At 40.7% G+C, this 20,179-nt stretch overlaps 1 protein-coding gene across 1 annotated transcript; it reads right to left on the bottom strand.

The window, feature by feature from the left end:
* Positions 1–1,398: 1,398 nt before the first annotated feature.
* Positions 1,399–7,589, bottom strand: LOC114454569 (uncharacterized). Its single transcript, XM_028435119.1, has 4 exons — positions 6,707–7,589; positions 2,025–6,566; positions 1,674–1,755; positions 1,399–1,580 (listed from the first exon to the last, which is right to left on the bottom strand). Exons 1-2 carry the CDS (start codon positions 7,587–7,589, stop codon positions 2,209–2,211), a joined length of 5,241 nt encoding a protein of 1,746 aa, XP_028290920.1. The 3' UTR covers positions 1,399–1,580; positions 1,674–1,755; positions 2,025–2,208.
* Between the last annotated feature and the right edge of the window lie 12,590 nt (positions 7,590–20,179).

Below are 20,179 nucleotides of genomic sequence, written 5' to 3'. Positions count from 1 at the left end.
GCGAATGTTTTAATGGTAGTGCACGCTCAACTCTCATGCTCGATTTCGTGCACTTCCGTGAAAGGAGGAGACTGGGAGGGATTATCAGAGTGGGGGGCGGGATTTACTGTTCGAATTCATGGTTCAAGAATCAGGTAGTGCAGCTTTAACATGACAAGGGTTATAATACAATAGTTTTTTTTTTAGATATGCCAACATTACTTCAATGTAGTGTTAGGTCTTGAGCTTGAACATTTTGGGAACCACTGATGTGAGAAAGAAAGGGATCTGGATCTTCTAGCTCAGGGGTCACCAACACTATGTCCACGGGCACCAGGTAGTGCTCATGGACCATGTGAGGTGCCCTCTAAAGTCATCTAAAGTCTGATGAACTTCCCAGGATTCAAACTCACAAAGATAAATGCTGACAACAGATGGAGTTATTACTTAGTAAAGTTACTGTATATACTGCTGCATGTGATAAAGTCTTAGTATTAAATTACCATCTTTAAATGTTGATTTTCACTGAAACATTGTGACAAATGTGTTTAAATGCTGCCGATTTTGGGTATGCTGTTGTGGTCTGTTATATATAATATGATATATATATAAAAAATTAAATTCTTAAAAACGCAATGTGAGTTTTACAAATTTTACATGATTTATGATTAGCTAAAAGTGGTTTGTTTGTAGCTAGTAAAATAACATGGAGATTTTCTGTGAAATGTAGAAAATAAAACAATGTAATAAATTAGGAGAAATAAAGTGTTGCATGGTGAAACTTAAAAATATCCTACCTTTTTAAGTGCCTGCTAGCCTTCCTTAATATTTTAGCCTCTAAAGTGAAACAGTAAAAATGTAGTATTAAAAAGGTCTTTTCTAACTAGTAGCCCTTTGAACTATACAGTACCTATGAAGTAGCTCACAGTTGCAGAAAAGTTGGTGACTCATGTTCTAGCTTAAGCAGGGCTTTAAATTAACTTTTTAGATCACCAGCCAGCATGGCAAGTAAAGCGACGATGTTACCCACCAAAGTTAATTTTTACCTGCAATTGGCGGGTTTGCGGATGTTCATTTAAAGCCCCGGTCGTATGCAAACCTCTGTTTCACTGAGCAGCACAAAAAAGATTCCCACTTAAAACTCTTTGAATATTAGTTAATGTTAGAGTCACTTTAGGGGCTCCATACAAATAATCTCAACAGGCTACAAAACATATATACGCTGACCTCTAGTGGCTAACTTATTAATGACAGATGCAATGTCACACCCTTTGTAAGTTTGAAAACTCAAAATATCTACAACTCAAGGCTGCACTTTGGTATGCTTTCACTGTTTTGTTTTGATTTTCTGAACTACAGTAATGAGGAGAAAGTTTTTGTCAATTGCATGTAGGCTAGTGAAATGTAAAATAACACCAGACACAAAACTAAATCTCGGGGTCTTTTATTCCTTGACTGCCCCAAAGAAAGAGGAGCAGTGTTAAAACAAATTTGGAGTAATGTCTTCTTAGCTTATCACAAATAAATGATCACTAATAAACTTCAGTGTATCAACAGTGTGATGTAACAGTCATGTGCATAAACAACTGTAGTGGTTGTCCCTAATGAAATAAAACAAAAAAACAAAATACACACAACCACATAGTTAACACACATGTTATCACTAACAGCAGCTATAACCTTTATATACTCACAGTAGTAGTTTTATCCGAGCTAGCTGGGCTAGTTCCCCATAAACTTCTCACTGCAGGACATGAACACCATTTTCTCTGTAGACTAACACACATTTCAGTCTTGAGCATAATCATGAACAGAAAACAGTCAAAACATATTCACAGAACACCAACTTAAAGGCTGTAGCAGTCTTTCAGTATCAGTTTACTAGGCTAAATGTTCGGTCGGCACATGTGACATACATCGATAAACATCGACATAATTACAACACCATCAGTGACAAACAGCACAATCCACACTCATACAAAGTAAAACAAGGATACACAGATAACTCATTTTGTAAATTAAGTAGTTTTAGAGTGAGAATTTACCATTCTTTCTCAGCAAAGAACCCACACGCCGATGCTCCAGTAAGCTCTTCTTCTTGTTCTTCCTGTGGATTCCTGCATTGCTTCACTACACTGGGCACAGCGCCCCCAGTGGCACCACCGTGAAATGTCAGTTTTTTCACTTGGCTACATACTCCCCTGCTAAACAGTCGCCGTCCTCGGTGACTTAACAAGCAGTTTTAAACTCCTTCACTGCTTCCCGGAAGAATACAGCACCCATGTTCGTTAGTAGCTGAGACAACACATCAGGAGTTAGTGAAACAGCATTACACGCTGACCTTGGGATATGGTGGGGGTTCGAATGCACTCCTGCATTTGATCTGAGAGTCTTACGAGGTGCAGGAACTGGTGCAGCAACCCCTGAGATTCTTTTAGGGTGAGTTCTGGTAATGGGAACAGGTTTCTGTACCTCAGGTTCACCATCAGAAGAGTTCACAGTCTCTGTCTCAAAACTGTGCATTGACTCTGTGTCTTCACTGTCCTCTCTCTCTTCCTTTAAACCCCGACCCAAACTAGGACAGGTGACTTCTTCAACCACTACAAAATCAGAATCAGCACAGTCTGAAGCAAACTCCGGAGAAGTAGGGACAGATGCTAGTGGAGGAGCAGTGACTTTCCTCCTGCGGGGAGGAGAAACAGGAGCAACACAAAGTCTAAGATCAGCCCTATGGACCCGTTTAGCTGGACCACCCTCCACAGGCTCAACAGTATGAGTGGTGCCCTGGATTTCTACCACTTTATGAACAACAGGACTCCAGGCATCTTGGATTTTGTTTCTGCCCTGAGGCCTGTGTCGGAGATAGACAAACTGACCTACATCAACAGCAGGACAGTATACTTTGTGCTTGTCAAACTCAAAACGGGCTGCAGCCTTCTGTTCCGCATATTCCCTGGCTCTGACATGGGCTTCCTGAAGACGCTCCTGATGGACTACAAGCCAATCATGTCTTTTGTCCTTTACTGGCTCCTGTCCTAACAACGCATCCACTGGGAGGTGAGGTTGGACCCCGAACAGTAGATAGTATGGTGCGTAGCCAGTGGTTGCATGAGGTGTCACATTGTAAGCGTAGACTAACTCTGTTAAGTGTTCAGGCCATCGCCGTTTTTTCTCTGGAGGCAAAGTACGTAAGAGGTCGTGGAGCGTGCGGTTAAAACGTTCACATTGAGCATTTCCCTGGGGGTGATGGGGAGTTGTGCGTGTTTTCTTTACACCGTACATCTTACATAACTCTGCAATAACCTCACTCTCAAAATTTCGACCTTGATCTGAATGAAGCCGCTCCGGCACGCCATATTTCATGAACCACTCCCGAAGAAGAATCTTAGCAGTCGTGTCTGCTTTTTGGTCACGAGTGGGAAAGGCTTGAGTAAACTTTGTGAACACATCTGTCACAACTAACACGTTTTCTTTTCCATCTGAGGCAGGCTCTAAGATAGTGAAATCCACAGCAACTACCTCCAATGGCCGAGTGGCCAAAAATGACTTAATAGGTGCATGGATCTTAGGCTGGGGCATTTTGGTAAGAACACATCGTTGACATTTCTTAATCCACTGTTCTACATCACCAAACATTCCCACCCAAAAACACCTCTGTCTCAGAAGATTTTGAGTCCTTTCAATACCCTGGTGCCCCATGCTGTCATGCACGCTCCTAAGAACCGGTTCTTTTAGACAGGTAGGCAAGAGGAGTTGCTGACATTCACCCACATGAACATCACTCATCACCCGGTAGAGTAGGCCATCTGACTCTCTGACTCGGTGCCACTGCCTGAGTAGGGACAATACTGGCTTGGATAATCCTGCTCTCTCTCTACCGGTGGGTTTCTGTTTCCTGTCCCAGAAGTGTCTGAATGTGCTGAGTGTGGGATCTGTGCTCTGAAACTGACGCAGCTCTTCTTTAGAGTACCCAGGCAAAGTGGGGGTATTACCCTGTCTTTCCCTGTTGCTGGCTTCCTGCTCGGCCTGTGAAGCACGAACCTGCCTCACACTGCAGCACTTCACTGCTGCAGTCCCTAGTTCGGGCCCTAGCGCTGTACCTTTTCTGACATTACAAATTGCTACACACTCATCAAAATCAAGATCATCTGAGTGTGGTGGGGGCTCCCCTGCCAATGGCTGCCTAGAGAGGGTGTCTGCCGCTGTATTGCAGCGACCTGGGCGGTACTTGACCTCAAAGTCAAAAACTGCTAACTGAGCTACCCAGCGCTGTTCAACTGCACCTAGTTTGGCTGTGTTGAGGTGACACAGGGGATTGTTGTCAGTTATGACAGTGAATTTGGAACCTAGCAGATACCCCCTGAATTTTTCTGAAACCGCCCATTTGAGGGCAAGCAGTTCAAGTTTCATACTGCTATAATTCCTGTCATTTTTCTCCGCATTACGCAGTCTCCTACTGGCATACGCTATCACCCTTTTCTTATCTCCCTGCTGTTGATATAGGATTGCACCTAATCCTGTACTACTGGCATCTGTCTCCACCAAGAAGGGAAGGGAGAAATCAGCATATCCTAATAAAGGAGCACTGGTCAGTTTGTCTTTCAGTAGCTCAAAAGCTTCCTGACAGTCTTTGGTCCACAAACTGTCAATCCGCTGCTTGGACCCTGATGTACTGGTGGCATTCAGGCAGATGTTGACTAGGTCATGCAAAGGGCCTGCCAGTTGAGAAAACCCTTTTATGAACCGGCGGTAATAACTACAGAAACCTAGGAATGATCTTAATTCCTTCACTGTACTGGGAACTTTCCACTGCTGTACTGCAGCTATTTTTCCAGGATCAGTCCCTATGCCCTCAGCCGAAATCTGATGACCTAGGAAGCACACCTCAGACTGCAAAAAGTGACACTTTTCCACCTTAACCTTCAGTCCGGTTTCATTCAGTCTCTGTAGCACTTTCTCAAGCCTCACTAGATGATCCTCAAATGACTCTGAAAACACCAAAATATCATCCAGGTAGACAAGCATGATCTGTAACACCAAGTCACTCATTGTAACCTGCATGAGTCGCTGAAAAGTGGCTGGCCCGTTGCATACCCCAAAAGGCAACCGAGAATACTCGTACAGCCCAAAAGGTGTTGTGAAAGCGGTCTTAGGCCTGTCATCTTCATTTACAGCCACCTGGTGATACCCACTAGCGAGATCAATAGTTGAAAAGAACCGTGCACCATGCAGAGCATCAAAACACTCATCAATCCGTGGTAATGGGAAAGCATCACGTCGAGTCTTAGCGTTTAGCTTTCTGTAGTCCACGCACAGTCGCAGACTGCCATCAGCCTTCCTAACTAGGACCACTGGAGAAGCGTAAGCACTCGTGCTTTCCTGGATAACACCCTTCTTAAGAAGCTTTTTTATGTGCTCTCTAACCTCGTTATACTGTGTAGGTGGTATGCGACGGTAGGGTTGGGCCACAGGTGCATCATCTACCAGATGGATCTCATGCTTGACTCGGTCTGTGTAACCTAAGTCCTCATCCTGGAGAGCAAACACATTAGCATACTGAGCTAAAAGCGCAGCTAACTTAGCTTGCTCCTCTTCGGTGCCTCCTAGGTGCAGTTTGTTTAGCACTTCCTGAAAGTCAAGGTCTGATGTCTGCCTTCCTTGCTGGCCTACCGTAACTTCTTCCTGGTCAGCTGATATACGCTGGAAACATACCTCGGTCTGATCGTTGTCAACACACTCCACCTGAGATAAAATTCCTAACCTGGTCCGGGGACGCAACCACACATCCTCCTGAGAAAAGTTAACTACCTGTATAGGGAACAAAGGTTTAGTGGCCTTTACTAATGTCGGAAGAACCGCAATACCACCTGGCAATGGGGTCTTAGCTGGCTCCACCAACAGAGAGGTGCTATCATCAGACGTGGGTTGAAGGCCCTTTGCATAAACTGTGGCAACAGAACTAGCAGGTACTCGGACTACATGTCTGCTTGCAAGCCTCGCTGTGGTTGTCTTTTCTAACACCTCACATGTCTGTACTCGTTGAAACACTTCCCCCCAATCTGGATCCAGCTCCCACTTAAGAGTTGTGTCAAACTCCGCTGTAACCAACTGCTTGCACCTCTTGATTATGTTCATCCCAATGAGACCCTGCGCTGCTTCCTGATGACTCTGTGTCCGTGACTGGTTTAACTCTTTGTCCTCACCTCCCGCCTCCTCTTGGATATGATCTTTGACAATTAGGAACCCGCACTCTGGTATGTTCAGCCCCATAGCTTCCATGTCAAGTTCAACATACCCAATGTAGGGGATTGGCAAAGAATTTGCTGCGGTTAGTTTTAACCACTTGGCTGCGGGAAATACATCCTCCTCACGACCTAACAGCTGCTGTTTGAAGAAAGACTCAGAAATGGTGCTAACCTGGCTTCCTGTATCCAACAGGCATCTAACTGGTACCTCACCAATCTTGACTGCAACTTCCCTACATTTACCCACAGCCCTCTCCATAAACCTCTCACGGCTAAGAGTCTCAGAGCCTTTAGCCTCACCTCGAATTGCCCGGCTCTTGGCAACCGAGGAACCTAGTTTTCCTGAACAGATGCACTTGTAGCAGAAGGCTGGCCCCCTGTCCTGCGCTGCATACACTCCCTTGAAATGTGTCCCACCCCTTTACATTTAAAGCAAATGGGCTTCCCATCTTCTGTAAACAGGGGTTTAGATTTAGGCCTACCACCCATGTCTCTGTGAGGTTTCTCCCTGAAAGCCAGGCCCTCCTTCAATGCAACAGTTAGCTCTCCTATAGCTTTGCTCTGTTCAGCCACCACCCTAACAATGTCATCTAGAGTGGTAGACTGCTTTTCCTGGGGGTGACCAGGATGTTGACTCTCCCTGTTGACACCGTCACCTACTACCTTCCAGCTCTTAGCACTCTTAGTGTTACATGGCTTGTCTTCAAAGGACCAGGCAATGGCTTCCTCGCGCACATCAAACAAAGTGGACTGGGGGTTATCTCTAACCATTTTACGCAGTTCACGCCTAAGAGAAGAATCCCTCACACCCTCTATGAACTGGTCTCTGACTGCAATTTTAGCATCTGCCACCGCATCAGGATTTTGTTTTAGGGCTAAACGTAAAACGTGGGATAGTGCATGGGAGTAAGCCTGGAAATCTTCCCCCACGTGCTGTTGGCGACCATAGAAGGCTTGTAACAGTTGGGCTGTACTGCGTTTCTCAGTATAAGCTTCCCGCAGCCAGATGAGCAGCTCACTAGGCCCAGTAGGCTCCCCATCTATGCATAGCCTTATCTCTTCTAAGGCAGACCCTCTTAAAAGAGACAGAATGAAATCGACCCCATCTTCAGAACTTTGCCCCCGCGCCCTGATCACCCGCTCAACCTCTTCGATGAACTCATCAACTGAGCGTCCATCCTTGATTGGATCTCCACTAAAAGGCTGGATTTGGCGTTCTCTGGGCACATAAACATAGGACCGATGGCTTAAGGTGGCGATAGTCTCCATAGCTTTTTCATGTTTCTCACTCAGTTCTGAAAGCTGTCCTTGTAACTGTTCAATTGCATCCAATCCTGCTAACGGCCCTTGCTCGTCGTCGGACATGATGAAATGTCTTTGTGTTAACTTAGCTCAACTCCAGTGATTTGAAATCCTACAGGTGAGGTCGTGGCGATGGGTGCGTTGTCCTCCAAACGTGCCCTCAGCGCCGTCCGGGATCCCGGAAGAATCGTCTCAGAACCTCCACTGCAACTCCAGGCTGGCCTCCTCCTTGTTTCGGATCCTCTGCAGCACCAGAACGGCACCTTTCCACTCCAGTTGTTTATGCACCTGACAAATCTGGCCTGGACTACTCTATTCCTAACTGTTAGAAAATAAAAAAAAACTCCAAATAATTAAGGACCCCACTCCTGGTACCAAAATTTGTAGGCTAGTGAAATGTAAAATAACACCAGACACAAAACTAAATCTCGGGGTCTTTTATTCCTTGACTGCCCCAAAGAAAGAGGAGCAGTGTTAAAACAAATTTGGAGTAATGTCTTCTTAGCTTATCACAAATAAATGATCACTAATAAACTTCAGTGTATCAACAGTGTGATGTAACAGTCATGTGCATAAACAACTGTAGTGGTTGTCCCTAATGAAATAAAACAAAAAAACAAAATACACACAACCACATAGTTAACACACATGTTATCACTAACAGCAGCTATAACCTTTATATACTCACAGTAGTGGTTTTATCCGAGCTAGCTGGGCTAGTTCCCCATAAACTTCTCACTGCAGGACATGAACACCATTTTCTCTGTAGACTAACACACATTTCAGTCTTGAGCATAATCATGAACAGAAAACAGTCAAAACATATTCACAGAACACCAACTTAAAGGCTGTAGCAGTCTTTCAGTATCAGTTTACTAGGCTAAATGTTCGGTCGGCACATGTGACATACATCGATAAACATCGACATAATTACAACACCATCAGTGACAAACAGCACAATCCACACTCATACAAAGTAAAACAAGGATACACAGATAACTCATTTTGTAAATTAAGTAGTTTTAGAGTGAGAATTTACCATTCTTTCTCAGCAAAGAACCCACACGCCGATGCTCCAGTAAGCTCTTCTTCTTGTTCTTCCTGTGGATTCCTGCATTGCTTCACTACACTGGGCACAGCGCCCCCAGTGGCACCACCGTGAAATGTCAGTTTTTTCACTTGGCTACATGCATGTTTTTTTCTAGGCGTTGTTTGTCACGGATTAGCGACTTGTCAAATGTGTACCTTTCCCCATGTGCTCTTTCTTTTGGAACAGGCTCTGTGATCCTTATCTTGCTTTAGTGCTTGTAGAGCGCAGTTGGATGAGTGCATGATAGAAGGATAAAGAAATTAGACACAGCAGGCGTATTTAGTTCAGTGCGTGTGTTTGGATGTGTGGGCAGTGCCAAAGGTGCTTGTCCGCCTCTTCATTTAATATGCATAGCGGAGTCTCTCGGTGGGCAGCTGGAGGCTGCAGCTGCAAATTTCAGACAAGACGACCATCAGGCAGATGGTGAAAGACTCCAGCCCCCACCACCATCACCGACACCTTAGAAAAATGTGGTGGACTGGTCCAGTAGCGGCACATCCTGGAGCCTTGAGTCTCCAATGACCTGAAACCAACCAGCATCCAGCAGCATCCTGTTACTTTTTTCCAAACGTTTCATAAAACATGTTGAAACACATGTTTTTTTTTGTTTTTTTTTGTTTAAATACAACATTTGACTGGCCTCCAGGTTAGCTGCGTTTATTACACAGACTGATTCCATTACAGATGGAGGTTGGCAGATGTTGGCTTTAGGAGTCCTTTATTAGCAAAAATAATTAGAAACTGAATAAGAGTCAACGTTTTCCTGCACATTCTTACACATTTACTTTGATTTCTAAAGCAGAAAATAAAGAAATATGCTTATTTATTTATTTATTTATCTGCTTTCATCTCTTAAGGCTGAGATTCAGAAAGATACATAATTCACTTATACAGGAGGAAGGTTTGACTTCAATCATTTCCGGGGTTCCTACGGCTTCAGTCAAATTAAATTCAAGACTTTTTATTGCCATTTGAAATTAAGTTTAAGACAAACTTCACAGTAAACACAATTATGGTAAAAAAAAATGCCACATTTACATAGGGCTGGGTCATTTTTCAAGTTCGTTTAACTGGCGGCCCCCTATAGTGAAATACACAAAATGATCAAAATCACTCCAAAAACACACAAGATGAAATACAAAAATAGCCACAAATCTATAAAACAACAAAAATACAAAAAATATAAACCATTATTATTTTTTTTTTACATTTACTTTTCCCCATGTTGTTGAAAGTTGCTATAAGCATAGGGTGACCAGATTTTTAAAACTCAAAACCGAGACAGTAATTCAACAAACGAAGATGACAGAAACTATTTGCATTTGCTTTTATTTGTATTGAAAAAAGGTCACATGAATTACATTTCTTTTTTCTTCCTTTTGGATGAAATGTGTTATTGCAATGGCTGAAGCAAATTTGCAGTGGCAATCAGTAAAAAATAAATAAATAAAAGCAACATTTTAAGTGAACATAAAATTGTTTTGAATAATAAAAATAAATGAATAAATAAAACTTGTTTTTCTTTTTTGGCATGTGAGGAAGCGAACGGGTAATATTGTCAATGCCATCAACCAATCAGAATCAAGTTGCAAACGTGTTGAAGACTTTTGAGCTTTTTAATTTGTTTATACTGCAAGCGCTACTATGGTAACTGTTGTGATTGAGCGCTCACAGTCCACAGAGATCATTTTTTTAAGCAAAATGCGCTTTCAGGGTCTTTTCTGTCAATGTCAATTTAAATTGGACAAACTGGACAGAGCTTGTGTGAAACCCGGGTAATTAAATGGTTTGAAGGAAAACAATTTGGACATGGGACGTAACTCTGAAAACAGGGACTGTTCCCGGGTAAATCGGGACAATTCATCACCCTATACGAGCATGACGCGCATCGTCACAGTCTCTGTTTTGTCGTTGCTTCCGCTGTCATGATTGCGCAATGTTACGGTAAATTATACTTTCCCATTTATTTTGAAATGTGAGACTATTTACCATCATAAAATCATACTTACAGTATTATGTGTTAAAATGTAAGACTTTTGAAACATTGACTAAAGACATTTTAATGACAATGAAGGCCTTTTACTGGGATTAAACCACCTGTCGGCTACACATCTTGAAGGTAGGCGACTGGAATCCATATTAGATTAAATAACACAATAGTGAAAGAGCCCAGTGGTTTGTGTTCATCCAGCAGAGGTAGTGGAATGTTGATCGTTGATAGATCACCATGCTCCATCTCTCTAAATCCACACTCTTCAGGACGATATTCCCTGTGATATTCTCTTCATATTACAATGTGACTGGAATGTCCTCTGAAACCACCCCATCAGCCCTGTTCCCACTGTCTACTTAGTACGATATTGCCTCAACGTAAATAATGTAGCCATAACAAGGAGTGCAAAGACTGTATGTATTCATCACTGCTATCTGATAAAACAATTTATTCAGGGGTTCACATGTTATCTGTAGCTGTGGCTCATTTGGTATGAGAAATCCAAAGCTGCTTTTGTGCAGAAATCCCAGATGCAGTATCTATAAGGGACTGTTGTATCCAAGTATATCACGATAAGCTAAGCTCATTCCAAGCTAGTTTTTCTTCAGAAAGCTGATGAATCTATAGGGTTGGGTGTAATATACAGCAGCAGCAGCAGCAGCAGCATGATAAGGTGAGCCATGAGGGAGGGAGGTGTGGTCATGCTACGATTCTCACAGCTCAACACGACTATTTCAATCCCCTTCTTCTTCCTCAGTGACCTTGGCCTTTCATTTAGTGAGTGAACCGAAGAAACAACAGGAACATTTATTCAACAGTTGCTTCACAACATGCCAACATCATACTCGCTGACAGCTCCTGTTTTCAGGATCTTTAAACTTGTTAAAAATGTTTTCCATGAGACTACAGAGTTCTTTACTTTCATTTATTACTTGCCAAGTAAAACACACTGAGAGATGATCATTTTTTAACAGTTTTTACTTCATTCTATGAATGTAGTGTCAGTGAGTGTTGGTGATGGTCGCAAGGGGCAATGGCGCACCTTGGCAGCCTCGCTTCCATCAGTCTGCCCCAGGGCAGCTGTGGCTACAATAGTAGTTTAACACTACTAAGTGTGGAGTGAATTATTATCATTATTATTATTATTATTATTATTATTATTATTATTATTATTATTATTATTATTAATACTGTGATTTGCGACCAAAAACTCAGAGACCGAAGTGACTTCAACAATTCGTGTTTTTTGAAGATTTTTTTTTTAAAGTTGTGGCAAAACAATGGCAGATGTTGATTTTGGGGCTTACATAGAAATATCCGAATCTGGACAAAATTGAATGTCTGACAAAAACTAAAACAAAACTTGAGTCAAGCCAATCACTGTCCTCCTTGTCTGGTGAAGAAACACAATAAATAAATAAATAAATAAATGAAACACAATAAATCCTGATAAAATAGAACCTTGGGGTTCTATTTGATCAGGATTTATCCTTCAATTCTCACATAAAACAAACTTCAAGAACTGCCTTCTTTCATCTCCGTAACATTGCTAAAATCAGATCTATCCTGTTTCAGGGCAACGCCGAAAAGCTAGTCCATGCTTTTGTTACCTCTAGACTGGATTATTGTAATTCTCTTTTAGCAGGCTGCCCGGGCAAGTCGCTTAAGACACTTCAGCTGGTTCAAAATGCTGCAGCACGTGTACTCCTGTATTAGCCTCTCTGCATTGGCTTCCCACAAAATATAGAATAGAATTCAAGATTCTTCTTCTCACTTATAAAGCCCTAAATGGACAGGCACCAGTCTATCTCAAGGAGCTTGTAGTGCCATACAATCCCCCCAGAACACTACGCTCTCAAAATGCTGGACTACTCGTTGTTCCATTTGTCTCTAAAAGTAGTATAGGAGGAAGAGCTTTCAGTTATCAGGCCCCACTTCTCTGGAACCATCTACCAACCACGGTTCGGGGGGCATACACCCTCTCTACCTTTAAGGTTAGGCTCAAAACATTCCTCTTTGGTAAAGCTTTTAGTTAGGAACCAGCTCATAGCTCATAGTTAAGATGCAATAGGCATAGACTGCCGGGGGGGGGGGGTCTGGCATGCTCGGTTGGAGAGAGGTTGGAGAGGGCGTTAAGAGAGAGGTCATTTAGGTTAGAGAGGGACTGGAGAGGGTCCCATTCCTCTCTCAAACACTCCCTCTATGTCTGCTTCTTCCCTTGTGTGTTTGCTCCTGTACTCCTTCTGGCTTTTGTCTTGCAGGTCCGTGGGATCCTTAGTGTGGAGTTACAGAGTCTCAACAACTCTGTCTCCACCCTTTTCTCTGCACACACCCAACACAGCATAACGTGGATGGCTGTTCATCATAGGAATGGGATCCACACAAGGTTCCTGCTGCTTAACAGAAGGTTTTCCTTGCCGCCATGATGAATTCATGTTGGGTGTGGGATACATATGTATGTGTATATACGTATATATGCATATGTGTGTATCCATAAAATGAAGAGTCCGTCCTTAAGACTGCTCTACTGTAAAGTGTCTTGAGATACCATTGGTTATGATTTGGCGCTATACAAATAAAAGATTGATTAATTGATTGATTGATAAATCACAGCAACAACTAAGCAAAAACACTTCTATGCATCCATCCATGGATCTCCACAACCTACGCAAACCAATCCAAGCCAATGTATCCAATGCACAACTTTGTTTTTAACAATGTCAACAAGAGCATTTATGATGGAGATCAAAACAAACTTTCAAGCACCAATTTTGATCATATACATATTTTTTAGACAAAATGATAAGGCATACACGAATGATTTATTTGTTAAAAATGATCTTTATTAGCTTTAAAGGACCCATGTTAAGCTAAATCGACTTTTCTGTGCTTCAAACATCATAAAGTGCTATTAGGGCTTCATACACAGGCCCAAAGTGTTTTTTTCATTGATTCCCTCAATCATTAGTTAGAGGGTGATTTGCTCCTTTCTTACTGCAGGGCGAGCACAAACACCTCGCTCCAATTTGATGACGCGTTCTCACTTTGACGAATTTGATGCAGCACTGAGCTAGAGAAGCCACGTCTAGGAAGCTCACTAGAGCTCTTAGAACAAATGGAGATGGGTGAAAAATAGCATGACATGGGACCTTTAAGTGACTGTGACGTATATGTGACACCCATTGGGTTCACCGAGCCAAGTTTTTGTTCGTCTGCCTGTTTGCCCGCAAAATGCCACAACCAGGTGCTTCCAACAGGTCGAAGTCCATTCACTTCCTCTCATCCTCAGTCAAATAAACCCTACTTAATCAGGCTGGATCTGTACCTTTATTCACTTGTATTGACTCAATTTAGAGTCACCCAGGAAACATATGGCTGTCTGTGTCCTGCTGCCATCTTTAGATTGGGTCTTTCTTTGGTGTATCAACCAGTTCCAGTTTCATAAAAGTGTGCCAGCTTTTGAACTGCTTATTGGTGAGTTGGTGATTATGTAAAAGTTGTTCTGGGTTCTATAACTGCCTTGAGTTGTTGAACTATAGCTGCCTGTGTCTCTGTGTCTTGAAACCAGCCAACGAATGGTATTGTTCTTGCTTGCTTGTTATTATAGCAGAGCACAATCCCAATTGTTGGTGGGTTACTTCCTGAAGGGTTCTTTGTAATGGCACGTTTTCATTGGCGATACCGGCTCGACACGGCTCTGCACTCCTTGCTTTTGGGACCCCATTCTGTTTTTCCAGAGCGTTTTCATTGAGCACCAACTTGACATGTGAAACTGCCAGACTTGACGGATTGCAGTTTTTTGCTGCCATTCTCACAAGTTCCTTTCTTCTTTGTGCCTACGTCACATTTTCAGACCAGGGCTGCTTTTCTTGGAACCTTAACAAAGGAGGTTTAAAAAAGGCAGCACCGGGTACCATGGAGGAGGTACTCTTTCCCAATGGAATTGGGGAAAAAGGACAGTAGAGCTGAGCTGAGCAGAGCCGATACCACCAGTGGAGACGCACCACTGCTGTGTCGATGATCTTATTCCGAGCATTGACCTGAGCCTTAGTCGTCTTTACAACCAAAGCAGGTGAACCACTGTCACAGCAGCCCTCAGCAGACTGCTGTAATCACAACTTGAATTGTCTATAACTTGTAGATTTTCCATGCTTGTAACTAACATCAGTAGTCCAAATGATTTTGATGACCGTTAACCAGGGTTGTGGTGCATTTTCTTCCAATTTCATTTAAATTACAATTATTTTTCATTCTCAAAAAGTCAATTACAATTACGTTCTCAATCATTAAAGTTCAATTACTATTACTGAGCCTGAAATAAATAACTCAATAAAAGTTCATCTTCTTATGTTAGCTTTTTGTTAGCATCTCTTGCCGGTTCCTATATCAGCTGTAAAACACATAAAAAATAAATATCTATCATCTAATTTCTTTCCTATCTATTGGTTTCTGTGATAGGCCTCCTAATCACTGAAAATATAGGTTTTAATATTTTTTTAAATGGTAAAATGTGGGAAAGCTTGATCTGAAACATATTTTAATAATTAACTACATATAACTGTACATAAAAATGTAACATGGGTCCCCAGTTTTGCGTTCAATTCTGATTGACAATTTGTTAAAGAATTTTCACTTTACAATAAAAACTGAATAAAAAACTGCAATACATCATAAAACTAAAGACAAAAAAGAAAAAGAAAAGAACATTATTTAAACTCAATTACAATTTAATTATGATTGTACAAATTTTCTAAATTACAATTATAATTACATCAGAATTTAAATAAATTAAAATGACACAATTTTGCTTATTTTTCAGCTGTGATGTGTGTAAAAAATTAAAGTATGTTTTTTTTTTGGGTTCTTTGGTAAAGGTTAAGTCACTTTTACACCTGTTGTCTCTACTCCTGTTATGTTGAAGAGCCAGAATGTCACACGTCTTCTTCAGTACAAAGACATTTATGATTTTCTCTCATTTGAATTGAAAAGTGCGCAACTCTGACTTGCTTCACACTTGCTCTGACGTGCAGCCAGACAGGAACACGGTGTCAGCCAGAAACGCGCCATGAGACACGGTGACGGGGGAGCATCTGTTGCTGCTTTGTCTTTAGTAAAGATAGGTGACAGATGAGAAGCGTCTCGAGGAAGGTTTTTTTTTTTTTTTTTTTTTTTAGTTTACCTCTCTGAAGTGCAATGGAAATCTATTTTTAAGGTATGTAGCGGCGGCTTTTGTTCATTTTGAAGACGAATCGAAAGCCCTAAAACTGTCAGCCACAAATACAACCGATTCATCATGAAAGGAACTATACTGTAAGAAGTGATTGTGGTCAGTTTAAAGTTGATTTAAAAAAAAAATAAAAACACTTGATGCCTGTTTTGTGTTTCTTCTTTTAGGGGCCAAATGTAGAATTATAGTGAATTTTCAACTTTTAAATATGTCTGAAATACCTAAAATTAGAATTTGAGTGTGAAGAATCATGTCCTTAGCTGTCATGCCATATGTTATTTTACATTATTTTTTAGATTGTATAGTTAATAAATATTGCCGGCCGGCCAACCTGTAGTGCCTTTTTTCCACCGGTTGGGTGAATATAAGCCTATTTACAGCAGATCCGTCCCTGAACAAGGCCATCTCGGGCGTCACAGCCTTTTTCTGTGTGCAGTGTCTTTATACAGTTTAATGTAATGTTCACTAGCATCACCACTGTGCACAAGTCTATATTTTTGGCTTGTAGTAGTCTGTTAGGTGAAATATACGCCGGTGGGTAGATCATTTCAAACATAAGCGCTTTTTGACTGCTTTTGTTGTTTAGATTTAAATAATTAAAATAAATATCACACACAAATGCTATTGTTTTTTTATATTTTAATGATAATAATAATAATAATTATAAACTTACAATAACAAAAAATAGGTTTTATCCTATTTAAAAAAATAAAAAAAAGTTATATGCCACCAGGTGGTGGCAGAAATGGCTTGCAAATTCATCATATGGCCCATTTTATACTTTTAATAACATATGATTTTACATTGTAAAAGCATTAAAACTGAGTATAGTTTAGCATTATATATTGTAACCTAGGTAACATGCTGTTTAATTTTCTGTTACTTAACAGAAAGGGGTAGTTGAAGAAGAGCTAGTTTTTCCCTTTCACAAACTGAGCCTCGTTCAAAATTTTTTCAGAAATATAGTTAGTTTAGTTGAGACAACATGCTGCTGCAGGAAAAATGAAAGGTAGAAAAAAACATATGGACTTTAGATCCCTTAAAACTACCTGTCACAATGTTTCACCAAAAAGGGAGGATGTACTAATGCTAAAGGGCTCAAATAATGCACGGAAACTAAAGTCTGTCAACCTGACACTTGATGGAAATGAGCAACAATGTGGAACCACTGCAGGTTTTATATATTTCAAGGTGAAAACGAATCTGTTTTAACGTCTTTAGACCGTCATTGACTGCATCATATAAACGTTTACTGTATATGAAGCAGGAGATTGCCAGATATACGAGTATTGTTTATTGATGCCTGTTGTGTTTGGTACCTTATATCTTTCCTAACCAATTACAATTTAATTAGCATTTTTTTTACCCTTAGAGAAACAATTACATTTTCAAATACTAAAGTTCAATTACAATTAATCACATTTACTGAGCCTAAAATAAATAACCTAATAAAAGTGAACCTTCCTCTTATGTTAGAATTCTGTTAGCATCTCTTATAATAATGGGTCCTAAATCAGCTGTAAAATACATAATATATATATCATCTAATTTCTTTTCTATCTATTGATTACCTTGTTAAGCTTCCTAATCAATAGGTTTTAATACTTTTGGTGTGGGCAGCTGAGCCTTTTTTGTGTCAGTATATACAGTATATATATATATATATATATATATATATTTATTTTTTATGGTAAAATGTGGGAAAGCTTGATATGGAACATATTTGAATATGTTTTAACTACATATGTGTAGAACTGTACATAGAACCGTAACATGGTTCCCCAGTTTTGCTTGAAATTAATATTGAAAATTATCGATATATATTTATTTTCATGGCAATTACAATTACGAAGTCAATTATCTAAACCAGCAATTCTCAACTGGTGGGTCGGGACCCAAAAGTGAGTCATAGACCTGTACTGAGTAGGTCACGGACAGATGGTTAAAAATGAATAAATGCTTCATGTCTCTCATGTTGGACTTGTCTTTTATTTTGAAACAAACCTTTGTTTGACAGGCATGCTGTGAAATGCATGTTGCACAGAAAAAAATAAAATATATATATATTAATGTTTTAAAAAAGACATGTGTTTTCAACAGCTATTTTACAAATGTGGGTCCCAGGGTGAGACCAGTTGAGAACCCCTGATCTAAACTCAATTACAATTTAATTACGACAACAGATTTTAAAAATTATAATTGTCATAATTGTAATTAATTTTCAAGTACACAATTACGATTCTAATTGACCCCAACCCTGGTACCTCCCCAAAGGGATCAGAAAAACCTCGATGCCTGGTCTCTCTGGTTTTGCGTCTCGCTACAACCACATTCAGTTTTAGTTATTAACCTGATTCTTCTTTCAAATTTAGATATCTTATTACATTTATTTTTTTCTTTAAACCACCATGTTTTCTGAGTTTTATTGTGTGTGGGGGGAACTCTGGGTGCATTACTTTGCACCAACGATAAACTAGGATTATATTCAGTCAATGTAACTTGGAAAAGGATAAGTTACTTGTATTGGTGAATGCAGTTGGCACAGAAATGGGAGATCTGCACCAGGATCAAAGTGAGGGAAAATCAAGTGCTTATAAAAACCAAGAGCTCAAACCTAATTGTTTCAGATTACCAGAATAGCTACTGGCAGCCATGAATGCAAGGTAGAAGTTAAACGAGAGATGAGATGGATCAATATCCAATCATAACTATAATACATGAGGTTATTTTCACTGTAATTAATCTCAGGTTTATACAATATTTTCTAGAGTTGAATATATTGGAAGCCCTTTTTTTTTCATTGTATTTCATTTTGTGGCCTTTGGGTACTGGACAGACCAACCTAGGAGAGAGAAATTCTACTTTGATGTCAAATTACAGCCCTGACATCTTCTCTTCTTAAGGGTTATGTTGCCTGAGACGTATCTGATCCGCTCGGAGATTTCTCTTCTTTTCGTCTTCTCACTACAGCACATCAAGCTCACTATATTTTCCTGATATCTCAAGGCAGCACCTTGATGTTGCTGAACGCCGTCATTTTCCTTGGAGCTGTCGGCGAATACGTTTGACTGGTCCCTTAGCGGGTCAGTCGGAATAATGAATTGATTCGGTAATACATTTACACACATTAACTTGTTCAGTTTTCGTAATATTAATTATCTTACATGATTAATGGTGCTGAGTAAGAAAAAGCGAATATGTACAAAATACATGAAGACAAAGACAATGCCTTGGCATCTTTAGCCAGAGGCGAGCTTATTATCCTGTCTCACTGTTAATGTGCGACTAAAACAAGAATAACACACCGGGCACAGATCGAAACACAATTACTGAGTCCACCTGCTATAAATCCAAAGCAAACAGCCGCTACTTCTTGAATTAAAGCATTAAGTCAATGCCAACGGTCAACTTTGTTTTTAATTACAGGAAAAACACCTTGACGAATATAGGTTAGCAGGTGTGACGATGCTCAGGAAGCTGAATTGTATCATTTCAATTGTCACCTAGCTATCTTCCTCTGGGGAAGTGTCGTCGTGAATGCCCTCTCTGGCTGTTCTGCAGGGAATCACAAAGTAAACCTCAGCTTGACAGAGGAAGAAAAGGTCACCCCTCCACCATTCTCTCCTTTCTGGGATTTCTTCGGCTCTTCTCTGTCGTCTCAATCGCTCTCGCATCACTGCTCTGGTGCACAAATGCATCCCTCTGCTGATGCCGCACCTGGGATTTGAACGTGACCTCCCGCTCATTGTGTCTCTAGGCACGGAGCAGGTGATAAAAGAAAAAAAAAAAAAAAAAAGAAGGAACCAACAGTGTCGGTCATACATTAAGTATTTATGTTTAGCCATGGGAACTGATGTGTGTGGACTTTGCAGATAACTGGTGAACTGGTGAAAATTTAGAGCCCCAGAGATGCTTCAAATAAAAATCACTATCGCTATGGTAACAAATCAGTGAAGTGCATGTGGACTTATTATCCAATGATCAGATTGCATTGATGCTCTCTACATTCTGATCAATGACAATCACAAGGAAAGATACGACCACCGTCTCAGGTCAAGGACATAGATGACACTCAGATGAAGGGACAGTGACCCTTCGCTTGATAGAAAAGCTTTTTTATTACTTTTGAATTGTAGTGTAAGGATTTTGAGGAAAAGAAAGAGAAAAAGCAAAAATGAGACTTTGTGCGATCAAGGTGGCGAGGCTGACAACCGAACATCGGATTAAAGAATCAGTGGAACTCCTGAACTTATCTGACAGATCTTTTAAAGAGAGGGCAGACACTGTGACCTTAAAAACAAGACTCGTCCATTTCAATGAGGACGCTAAAAGCTCCACGATGG

Source organism: Gouania willdenowi, chromosome 20, assembly GCF_900634775.1.
Source record: "Gouania willdenowi chromosome 20, fGouWil2.1, whole genome shotgun sequence".
In the NCBI taxonomy this organism is placed as follows: Eukaryota; Metazoa; Chordata; class Actinopteri; order Blenniiformes; family Gobiesocidae; genus Gouania; species Gouania willdenowi.
Note: the sequence above shows the minus strand (reverse complement) of the source record. Positions and strands in the feature narration are given on the sequence as shown.